The sequence below is a fragment of the Bacillus rossius genome, chromosome 15 (assembly GCF_032445375.1).
Source record: "Bacillus rossius redtenbacheri isolate Brsri chromosome 15, Brsri_v3, whole genome shotgun sequence".
In the NCBI taxonomy this organism is placed as follows: Eukaryota; Metazoa; Arthropoda; class Insecta; order Phasmatodea; family Bacillidae; genus Bacillus; species Bacillus rossius.
The window spans coordinates 9249999-9262479 of NC_086342.1; the positions used below are offsets into that span (position 1 = coordinate 9249999).

The 12481-nt window shown below is 43.0% G+C and overlaps 1 protein-coding gene across 1 annotated transcript in view; it reads right to left on the bottom strand.

Moving 5' to 3' along the window:
* Positions 1 to 12481, bottom strand: part of LOC134539631 (protein dissatisfaction-like) — a 29910-nt gene that overhangs the window by 2720 nt on the left and 14709 nt on the right. Inside the window, exons 5-7 of the mRNA XM_063381816.1 lie at positions 8918 to 9028; positions 2904 to 2987; positions 448 to 603 (exon numbers count right to left, since the gene is read on the bottom strand). Of these exons, the coding sequence (XP_063237886.1) occupies positions 448 to 603; positions 2904 to 2987; positions 8918 to 9028 (351 nt within the window). The remainder of the gene's footprint in view (positions 1 to 447; positions 604 to 2903; positions 2988 to 8917; positions 9029 to 12481) is intronic.

Sequence of the window (12481 nt, forward strand, 5' to 3'; positions counted from 1 at the left end):
AGGGGGGGGGGGTTTGAACTGGCAGAGAATCAAATTCCTGAATGCCTCGGTGAAGAGCTAGATAGAGAAGCCTAACATGTCCATCAAGTTCTGTCCCTGCCCGAACACGCCCGAATATTCACCTTCGGCCAACCTCGGGGGTTTATTTACCTATGTGTATTTATATTTCTTTGTTTATTTTAATGTAGCTATAGTGACCTAACTAACCGTCCATCATAGTGTTTTAGTGTAGCTAACCTAATCGACCACTTTTTATATTTAATATTTGAATTCATTTTTCCCGAAGTTGGCCGAAGGTGAATTATTCAGGTGTCATCTGGAATGGCAGAACTTTACGTACATCTTAGGTCTCCCGAGGAGCTAGTGAACCGAGCGCTCAAACCACAGACGTGGCCAATAAGCACCGCCGTCCTAGCGCGGTGGGAGGATCCAGGGAGGTTGTCGCACCTGGATGGTCTTGATCTCGTAGTTGGTGAGGTCGTCGTGGGGCAGGCGGTCGCGCGCCTTGCTGCAGCCCAGCAGCGAGGACAGGTCCCACGGGATGGACCACTGGGCCAGGTGCAGCAGGAACAGTTCCTTCCAGGACTCCTGGAGCAGCAGCAGCTGGGAACAGTTGCTCCGGTGTATACCGTCCGCCCGTAAACCCTCTTTCATGTACTGTCAGCCCCCGTGGTAGGATCGAGGGGGGGAGGGGGGGGGCACCAGGGGCAAGTGCCCCCCCCCGGAAAACCAGTTGTCTGCTATAGTGGCGTAGCCAGGATTTGTGTATGGGGGGTGTTAAGAAGCATGCCCCCCCCCCCCCCCCCCCCCCCCGGTATTAAAGCGGGGGTCCGGGGGTCCTCCCCCGGGAAAATTTGGATTTTAAGGTGTAAAATAGTGCTATTTTAGCAGTTTTCGGTACTTAAATTTAAGTATTGTAATGGTAAAAAAATTTTTATTAATTTTAATATGAAATTTGTTTGAGTGATGAATAAGAAATTAATTAAAGATTTTTTGCTAAGGGGGGGGGGGGGGTTGAACCCCTAACCACCCCCCCCCCCCCCGGCTACGCCCCTCTGCTACATTAATATTGCCGACAAAAAAGATTGTTTCTGAAACCAATAAAATATTTTAATATAATCAATGAATTTCTTGTAGAATCATAAAAATCTGGTGGTTGGATGTTATGTGCAGTGTGAGTAGATTAAATACAAATTTAGGTAATTTTAAGACATTTTTTTCTCTGGCTATTCTGAAATCCTAGAGTATCTGAAATCCTCTGGATCCGCCACTGTGTCAGCCCATTCGATATTCAGCCCAGTATTCCAAGACTCAAAAATAAGGGTTCAGGTTTTGAACATGCTACACCTGTACCCTAACTATATTCCTAGCGCACGATAGGACATGGCCAGTCCCTTATTTTTAGGCAACGGATTTTGGTGTCCTATCTGTTGCAGTTCTGTAGCCAAAAAATTACGCGCATGCGCACTGCTAACCTTTTTCGTTTATTTTGTCCAGATGGACTGAATCGCATCTGGTACCATTTGGCTCTCGTCTGTGAAAAGAAGGCTTCCCGTGAATCAGTAGGTTCGAAAACATGGCGGTCAAATATCGTGCGCACGGCCTTCTGTTACTGGTTAGTGACACGAATACTTATAAAATTGCTTTCATAGTGGAAGGCAATTTAAAAAAAAAAACGAATGATAACAAATCGGGGGATACATTTTGGCGTTGCAGCTACATATCTATCATCTCCATTTAAAAATTAATTACTCAACTGGATAGCTAAAGGATCAAAGAATTCGTAACGCTAAGTGAGGACTGTGACGCATCGCGCGCGGTGGAAGGGGGAAGCGCCGCCATTTTGAGGTATTTTTGCTATTTAGTACAACTTTTGTCTCGGAGAAGCTACGACGTTCGTTCGGGTTTCAATCGTCAGCTCTCGTCAAAATCTATCGATTGCACACACAAAACATTAGTGTAAAATAGTTAGAGTGAATATGTATTATATATAGTGTTAAAATAAAGAAAGAAGATATCAAAAATATATAATGTCGGCCTATACGCGTCAAAGATCACGTATTCGCGTGCAACACACAGCCGTGTCCATGACACAGCCACACCCCATTTTTTTTTCTCAGTTGTAAATCCGGCCTTGGTGTCACTGTGTGTGAAGGTGCCTGAGGGCGGGAAGCCTACGATTCACTCGTCCTTCTGGACATACCCGAATACTCACGTTGGCAAGCCTTCTTTCAATAGACGAGAGAGCCAAACTCCCGATCGTGCATCTTCGGTTTTTTTTTTTGTTCATTGTAAATAAATATACAACTCATGATAACTAATGGTCAATTAGGTTACGTTAGCTACATTATAAAAACTTTAAAACATTGTGGACGGTTGATTTGCTTAGGATAGGCCTACCTACATTAAAGATACTGTGAAATCATGTAAACGGTTTCCCCCAGATAAATACACCTGTTGTGGTCAGTGGCGTAGCCAGGATTTGTGTATGGGGGGGTGTTAAGAAGCATGCCCCCCCCCCTTCCCGTATTAAAGCGGGGGGTGGGTGGGTCCTCCCCGGGAAAATTTGGATTTTAAGGTGTAAAATAGTGCTATTTTAGCAGTTTTCGGTACTTAAATTTAAATATTGTAATGGTAAAATTTTTTATTAATTTTAATATGAAATTTGTTTGAGTGATTAATAAGAAATTAATTAAAGATTTGGTGAACCCCTAACACCCCCCCCCCCCCCCCCGGCTACGCCCCTGGTTGTGGTACGGAAAAGAAAAGCGAGCATGAACTTCGGGGAACTTCGGGTTTGGCTCTCTCGTCCGTGAAGAGAAGGCTTGCCAACGTGAGTATTCGGGCATGTCCAGAAGGACGAGTGAATCGTAGAGCTTCCCGTCCGGGGGGCAGGGCCGTACCTGGTCTCTCTTGGAGAGGGTCTGGAACGGCGCCAGGCAGCGGACCCAGCGCACGGCCATGAACAGAAGCCGCGCCGTCGTCTCCTGCGCAGAAAACACACAAGTCTGCACCCGCCATCGCTCGCGAGCCGAGAGATAGGAGCACAGGGTGAGTCGCGGTGGCTGGTTCCCCCCCCCCCCCCCCCCCCCCCCGGTTCGTTCCCAGGGAAGATCTGGCCGATCGGAAAGATGCGCCGCTTAAGGCCCCTGCCTACCCGGGCACACACGCGGTGCGCAGAGCTTCAGGGAAAAACAACGAGATTTCAACAATACTCGAGATATCAGCGTGGGGCCTGTTTACGAAAAGCATTTAAGAGTTCGCTGAGTGAGGTACAGGGGCTGAGGCGGCGAATATGCTGGGATGGTGGCCCCAGCCGCTGGTCATTGCCGAAGCTCTAATACTTTCCCGATCAAACAACAGGGAGCGATCCCTAACAGTTCTGTTTTAAATAAGCTCTGGAATGTATAAACGAACTGGAATGTTACTCCCACCCTACCCTATTAGGGCGCATTATGTGGGAGGGGAACTTGAGAATGCCGGCCGTATAGGTCGGAACAATCTGCACACTTGTCAATAGAATTTTCCAGATACGTTGTCTCTTGACAGGCGCACTCCAATACTTAGTATATGTTATTAATCGAAATGTGTTGTGATTGCGTCAGTTGGCAGATCCTTCAGGGCCTGTTTCATAAAACTTACGCCGCGAGAACGAAAGAAACAATAACTTCAACAAAGAATTTTTCAAAAAATAAATACTTGTTTATGAACAACGCAAGCATCCGCCAACTTTCAACTTCTTGCGTTTTGGCTTTCGTTTCTGCTTTCCATATTTGCAGTGGTGAAGTCGCCGATGCAAGCAGATCTGAAGACCAAGAACGCAAGACAGGTGAAGGTATGTCAGCACAGGTGCTGGCGATCCACCGACGTGTGTGTGTGTGTGTAAATGTGAAATGGCCAGAGCAGAGTAAAGGTGGGTTTACTATTGAAAAACTTAGGAATTATAAACCTAACTGTAGGCTACACCGACGAGCACATCGTTAAGTAATTATCCAGTTTATGATTGAATTAGTGGTCGTTAATTCCAGCCAATTAAAGACAGGCGAAGAAGAAGCCACGTTATTTAAGTTGAATTTTTTTGTATTCGTAGGTATCGTCTGCATTCTGAAATGGATTTCTGTTTATAATCGTTGATTAATAATTTGTTTAGTGTAATATTTTTTTACCTTTGTAAAAAAAACATGGCTACGATTGAAATTAAAATTACAACATTCCAGCTCGTAACCTAGAATCCACACACAATTCAGAATCGAGGATGTTTAACTTTAACATAAATATGAATACTAGGTCATGTAGTGATAATATTATCCAATCTGATCTACCAATAAATGACTTTAGAGTAAGAAAATATACTTAGTCATGAATTGTAAATACCTACATATTAATATAAGTACTTACTCGTATAATAGCAAAAACTGCGAAAAAAAATATCAGAATATTGGATTTACGAAATCATAAAACAAAATAAATATTTCGTGCAATGTTCTTTTTGGTATTTTATAATTTCTAGTAGCCTATTTCTGTTTCCTACTCATTTCGTGCTATTACATAACCTAGTTTCCCAAAGAAACATTATTTCGCGCCAACAACACAATCTACTGTACTACGATTGGCTTTTCCCTTAATTCTTAAGGAAAAAGATAAAATATAACCATCTATTTGAGTCTTAAGACATCATGTGGTTCGCACACAACCCTTTAAAATTCCTACACGACAATCATAAACCATTCCAATAGTAAACATAAAGATTCATATGTTAAGTACCTACACGACTAATTCTTAGTTCATAATTCTTAATCTTCAATCGTAAACCCAGCTTAATGCGCGTTTCGCAGGCTAACATGTGGTACCCATTCAAATAAAATAAACGTTAATCACCGCTTTCACCAATTGTATTGAGACTTATGTTTGACTCATCCTGTCACCAAAAACAATTTCCCGGGGGGCATGGTATCATTGCATGTGTTTAAAATGCACGATACCAACTTAATGCTACTAAATATATATATATATATATATATATATATATATATATATATATATATATGCGAGCCAGTAATGTGTGACTTCTAACCTCGGTACATTTATAACACGAGACTCGCACACGAAATTAAACGCAGAATGCTTAACAATAATTCTAAGCTTGAACTTTCAACTACTTTATTTGACGCGAAATCACACGTAGTTTCCGCACCCGCCGCTAGAATTCGCGGTCGATTCTTGAATAGTTTTTTATTGGCAGGGCGAATATTAAACCAGTGTAAATGAAACGGCTCCTGGTCGAGACAATCTCGCTTCCCTCGTGGCTGGGTGTCTCTCCCTTCCCCTTCGTGGCGGGGGAAGGGGGGGAGGCAATACCACCACCCACACCCCTCCGCCGGCCAACCAGCAGTTGACTTCGCGCCGGGCGACGCCTCCCATTGGTCCGCGGTCCGCCCGTCGCCTTGACTTCTCGGCCGCGCGCGCGCTGGGGGGGTGCCGGCGCCCGACCGCTATTGGCGCCACCCCCCACCCTCGCCACAGGCCGCGACCAATAGCGGCGTCTGGCGTCGACGGAGTGACGCGGCGCATCGCGACCACCGGCCCGCCTGTCACCCAGGGTCTTAAACCATTGAATTTGGAGGGGGGGTTGTTGATAAACTGGCATAGCAATTTTTACTACAGATAATTTACTGGCTTGAATATCGTAGTGTTAAGGGGCCCGCCTCGTCAGGGGTGTATGTGTGTTAGTGAGGCGGGATGATAAGCGCGACGCTCGCTGGTGCTTCCAGCGCGGTATAGCCTCTAAGCGCAAGGCTCTGAACAGGCGCGCATTCGTCTCGTCGTCACAGGATAACTGTGAAATTTGAGCGGTGACCGTAACATTATATGGCCGAGAAATGAAGATAAAGGTGTAATGCAAGTCCCTTAAGTGCTTTCACGAATCTGTACTAATTGTTTTATGCCTAAAAATTACTCTGAAAACACGCGTTTTAGGCATTTTAACGCTTCTAAAAATACAGTTCAAAAACTTAATCCGAAATTAAAAGTACTTTTCGGCCCTCAGCGAACTCTTAAATGCTATTCGTAAACAGGCCCCACTCGGATATGTTGAGTAGTTTTGAAATCGCGTTGTTTTTCCTGAAGCTCTGCACACCGTATGTGTGTCCAGGTAGGCGGGCCCCTTAAGGTCCTTTCACACCGTCAAATTTTTCCGCGTCCAACACATTACAATATAGGCCTACCCTTGTTTCAGATGATGTTGACGTCACCCGAAAAAAAAGTCACAATTTCTGACAAGTTGGATGACTTGAGTTTTTCTGTCCAATATTCTGGCATGTAGGAAGGGTTCTTAAATCTGTTGGATGCTGTCGGCCAATCAAAAATCGCGCCTAGCGGAAGCGGTAACGACATCCGTTTCCGACGCAACGATTCTTTGAAATGGCGAAGAGAATGTAAGCTATTAAAGAGGCTGTAAAAGGTAGATAACTCAAATAATGGTTTTTGTGATTGTCGTATGCGAACTCAATTTATATATAAAAAATGAAATTATGTTTCTAAACTTAAAAAAAAATCACTGATCATTTATTTATTTATGTAACGAATATTACTCTGTTTTAAATTTATACATATTAAAAAAAATTAAAATGCATAAATATAATAGGAACAAGTTCAAAAATACGATCCAAAACTGGTTGAATTTCAAAACTGAGATTAAGATTGAAAAGTTTGGGATAGCCAACAAATAAACCTTGATAGTGTGACATGATTTAAAACACGTTTGAGTTTATATGTCCAAATATATTTGATTGAAAAGATTGAAAGCCATTCTCATCTAATACTATTCCAAATCCAGATTCAAACATATTGGAGTCAAATATTCGATATTATGACAGGGCCTTTAGAACACAAAAAAAGTGTTGGAAGGCAAATGAACTGAACTGTATCTCATTGAAAGATACATACGTGTATATAGTCAAAGACCAGTATTTAGAAACGTATTTTTCGCGTACTATCCAACTTACAATGAATTTAAAAAAAAATCATAAGGTTCGATATGTCGAGATCAACATGTGGAGGGCGATTAATCGATATTTTAATATGTAACATCTTAGCTCTCGGAATACGGCATTTGGCAGGAGCAGGTAATCTCGTGAATTGAACAAGTCGCGTGGAGACGGGAAATGTGTAACCACGGTGCTTCCATCTAGTGGAGGCTGGCGCGAACCAAAGCTCACAAAGACAAAGGGAAACTTTATTAACGGTTTGATGAATTTTAACAAGATAGGCAGTATTTTAATAAAATTTCTTATCGAACTTCATGTCTAAAGCCGGGGTTTAGTAATTTTTATTTCCCCCAAGTCTTTTTCGCTTTTATCAGAGCCGTTTCATTTATAAGTTGGTTCCACAGTCGACGTAGCTGCTCCGGAAACGAATTCTACCGGCGGGTGCGGAAACTACGCGTGGTTTCGCGTCAAGGATTGCAGTTTGAAAAAACGCAATCTGCGTAAAATATCTTTGATCACGCTCGGAATTTTTGTTTCAAAGAATTAATTCCACGTTGAGTTTCGCGTCTCGAGCATCGCATTTGCAGTGCGTGAGAGCACGTGGATTCGTTCTTCCACCGAGGTCAGACGTTGTGTTGAGAGTGCTGATGTGGTAAGGTTCTACCACAGTCTGCCTTGCCCTGACGCTCATGTGTTTCTTTGAGGCAATGTCGTGAGGCAATGTACCTTAGGCACCTTCAGTTTCCAGGGCGTGGACAAGAGCAAAGCGGCGGTTATTATTATTGTGGCCGGCCAAATGAAGAGTCCGTCAATGAACACACTGGTTGGTGGCAAGGCAATACTTGCTCGCATTGCTGTACCTGCCCTAGTTATGTGGGGCGCGCGGAAGACTACCATACTGGAACACTGCCATAATGTCAGTATTCCGCCTGACCTCTTCGAAAAAAAGGCGGAAAAGAAACCATAACGGAAAACTTGCCATATGTTCAAAAGGACGAGGCGGAATTCTGCCATATTTCCTTCTTATATACACTCCACGGAAAGAGTAGGTACAGCGGCATTGCTCTCGAAGTAGTGTATAGAATACTCGGTAGGTAGCGCTGTCGACCCTCTAGCTGTTTCTCAGGTTAACTTTAAAGCTTACAGATAGCGCTTCTGACGGCGATGGTTGCAATAACAAATCACCTCCAGATGGGTCGTTACCACAACGCCGAAATACCTACCACAACGCCGAACGTACAATAACGCCGAATACCATAACGCCGAATTCCAAATTGACCGCAACGCCGACAGCTATAAAACTGCTGTGTACCACAAGGCCGAAAAATGTTGCTGCGTGGAGAGGGGGGGGGGGGGGGGGGCACAGGAGCAAAATGAAAAAACAACTGAATGAATTTGTGTGCTAACCTTACCTAACCTAACCTTTGTGGCAGTCCTGCAATGACATTTTTTCGGCGTTGATGTATATTTCGGCGTTGTGGTAATTCGGCGTTGTGGTACACAGCAGTTTTCTAGCTGTCGGCGTTGTAGTCAGTTTGGCATTCGGAGTTATTGTACGTTCGGCGTTGTGGTATTTCGGCGTTGTGGTGCGTCCCCCCTCCGGGTCTTGGTTGTGGGGGGGCTGAATTGTATCCCCTTGGAAAGGGTACCTTTCAGACTTATGGTGGCTGTAGTGTAGCTGGGTAGAAACTGGAAAGGTACCCTTTCCGAGGGGATACCTTTCCAGTGCATATTTGCATTGAAACCGAAACATTTTAAGAAATCGGAAAGGGTACGTACCTTTCCAGTTCCTACCCAGCTACAACTACCGCCACCATAAGTCTGAAAGGTGCCCTTTCCAAGGGGATACAATTCTGTCGTCCCTTGGTTGTTGGTTCGTGACGGGTGGTGGGGGGAAGTCGTGGGGAGGAAGGGGCCGGGGTCGCGTGTACCTGCAGCACCTCCCAGGTGGGCGTCAGGGCGAGGGGCAGGGCGCTGGGCTGAGGGACTGCGGCGACTCCCATGCGCTCCACGTCGCTCAGCTTGGCGCTCCAGATGAACTCCTGCAACGAGGACGGGCGTCAGACACTGTCTGTTCATTTAGTTATTTGGCTTCACGGAAATATATATACCTATGTGTGTGTACAAGGGCGTCGCCAGCCGATGGCCTAGGGGGGGGGGGGGGGCAAGTTGTGGGAAAAGTATGTATTTTTTTTGCATTTGGCTACACTTTTTTGAATCTCTAGGGGGGGAAACTGTCCCCCACCCCCTCTGGTGAAGCCCTTGTGTGTGTGTGTGTATGTATATATACAACCATATAATATGTTATAGATACCTATATTTCTGTACTTTCACAAAAAATTCCTTTGTAAACTATAGTTTGCCAACAAATTTTGCATACGTAATGACACTGGGTATTTCTTACGAAAATTGGCCCGTAATTTTATATTTTAATTGATGTTTCATCCAAGCACAATTTTAAATATAGAAAACCACTGTGCTTTTTAATGTGCGCTGTTAATCCTGGAAAGCTGTCCATAAAACGGTTTTCGAATAACTTTCGATTACTAAAGGCGCTATGGGACGACACGAAATTTCCAGGTGAGAATCCGAACGCGGTATCACGTGTTTTGTAATGTCACGATTGTTTTCGAGTAAATGTAAAATTGTGCAAATATCTAATTTTGCATGAATATTTCTGTTCTGTTTAAAACAAACATAGTGTATGTAGGGATTGTTATACCTACAATGAAACGTAATTCTCGTAACGCTGCTTCTGTTTTTTCTACTCCTTAGTTTTCGTAACGGCTGACGATTAACGCTGCCATATTTCTTTTAATTTTTATTTAAAAAATATACAATTTATTTATCCGTGTGGTAAAGAGTTAATTGATTTGTGCAATCGAGTTTATAATAATCGTTAATTTTTTATGTGGATAGTTTGATCGGAATTTAAAATAATTTATCTCTATCTATAACTACCTGAAAAGCAAGAAGTTTCATTTCTGTCGAGCGTGAACTCCACGCGCAGACTTTTTTTTTTTCCTGAATGGCCTTTTCTTTCGACCGCTTTTCTTAAAGAGTGCGTGATGCAGCTCTCTCGAGAATGCACGGAGCAAGTGTGCGAGCAGTTGGTCTGGAAGGGATCGCCGAGGAGAACTGGCAACGCCGCTTCAAGCCGCGTGGTGTGACGAGTGGCCGCTAGGGCGAGTCGAAGCGGGCGCGCGTGGTCTGTTGACTCGGTGATCGGTCAGTTGACGACGCGTGCAGACGTGAAGTTGGACGGACGGTTTCTTCTGCCTCGGTGATGCGTGACGTGTGTTCGTTTCAAGCAAATACATTTGGGACTAATAACAGGACAGCTCTATACTAACAAAGCATTTGAGGGCGTGAAAAAAACAACCTAGCGGCAAGAGGTGTGACCACAAGAATAGGTAAATTTGTTGAAACACACGTCAAATTATATGGTGTCAACATGATTAACCTCTTAAGAATTTTGAAGAAACGGAATTTTTTTCTTCTTCTTCTCTCGGCCCCCATCTCGAAGACTGTATAATGATTAAAAACAATTTTTTTTTTTCAAAATTTTCGTTGTCATAATGTTGGTAACGTCTATCGGACTGACGTGCAAACAACGCCAGGTTTTCACAAAATAAAATAAAAATCTTGATGGAGCCGTCCTGTATTAGTCTCTTATAGTGTATTTGTTGCAAGCTTCGCCCAGCCCAGCTGTGTGTTGGGTTTGCCAGCTCTAGGACGCGTGCGGCATCGTCTGGGTCTACAGCAACTGCAAGGAACGTGAGTGTGCATTTTCCTCATTATTCTTGTTAGTAAAACCACTAGTTCGCAAGAAGTCGCGAGTAGCTTGTACCTGACTTTACCTTTTACTGCAGTATGACTATGAAACCTGTCTTGATGATGGTTTTTATTTGTTTTAATGTGTAACATCTTAGCTCTCGGCACACGGCGCTCACCAGGAGGAATATCGTGAACGGAACGAAAGTCGCATGTAACGGAAGTGTGTAACCACGGTGGTGCCAACTGTTGTGGACGGCGCGAACCAAAATTCACAAAGCCAAAAGCGAAACTTCGTAGTAATAAAATTCCTTGTCGAAAATCAGTTCCAAAGCCGGGTTTTATTATTATTATTATTCTTTCAAGCCTTTTTCGCTCTTATCGGATACATTTCATTACATAGTTTAAAATTGCGGTCTGCAAACGGAATGATTTGATTGTCGCCGCAGATGCTCCGGTAGCGAATTATAGCGGCGGGAGCGGAAACTACGTGTGATTCCGCGTACATAAATTTAGTTGGAAACACAATTTGCGTATAACTTATCACTCTAGCCCTTATTTTAAAGAATTATACCTTTAAATTCGTGTCTAAATTTTGTATTATAAGTGCATTTGCAACATGAGAACACATGAATTTGCCTATTACCGAGGTTAGATGTTACACATCTCTGGCAATTACTGAAAGACTCGTTCACGTGTTTTTTTTTTTTTTTTTTTTTCCCCGTAGGTGGAACACTCGGTTATTTTGTTGTAATGATCCGACTACACTGTTTTTTTTTGTAAATGGAACATAAATATTCATGCAGAATTAATTACCGATATTGTAAATTTATACATTTACATGATAACAACTGTATCACTACAAAATAGTGCTCCAAGTAATATTGGGTACGGAATCTTACCCGACCATTTATGCTTTTGTGTTTTCCCAGTACTGCCATTAGTTAAAGCTATCTGCAAACCGTTCCCTGAATAGCTTTCAAATATCAACTGCGCATACTTATCAATAAGCAAGGTAAAACAAATGGTTTAAAAAATTATGCTTGAATGAAACATAAATTAAAATATGAAATTATGTGCCAAATTGTTTTTTAAAGTTGTATTCCGTATTATCTCGAAAAACGTATTTCGTACATGTGTTGTAAGTACAAAGATCTTTCTTGTAGTATTACAATCTTTTTCTTTGGTAATTGGTTTCCCAAGGAATATTTTGTCAAAGTGCATAACATTTTACTTTTTTCTGTGTGTTGAACGTTTGTCCGCCCTCAAAGGATTAGAGGATTTTAGCGAGCGTTGAACATTTTTTTCCCAAATGAACGGTAACTTTCGTTGGTCGCTGTGAAGATGGTCCAACTTCGAAACGCTTCTGCCCAGAGGACTCCAGCCCGAGCATAGTCAAGTATCTCCACGACTACCATACCCGTGTATGATGCCTCACGCCTCATCGACACAGCCGAGTAACGAAACTGTTCACTTAAACTGTTTTTTTTTTGTGGGCATTACAGGAATTTACCGTTCGCGACTGAAAATCCAAGCGAGATTTCAATTTTCGAGTAAATGGATGAGTTTTGTTTGTGGATAAATACTCAAATTTCTAGCGAGGAACAGCTGTTGCACGACTGTAAAAGCCTTGGAAAGCACCGCACCGTAAGTGGTAGGCCTATATATGCTTTCCACTTTTTTTGTCATGATGAACCTACAGTCGAAGTTTTTCCGTCAAA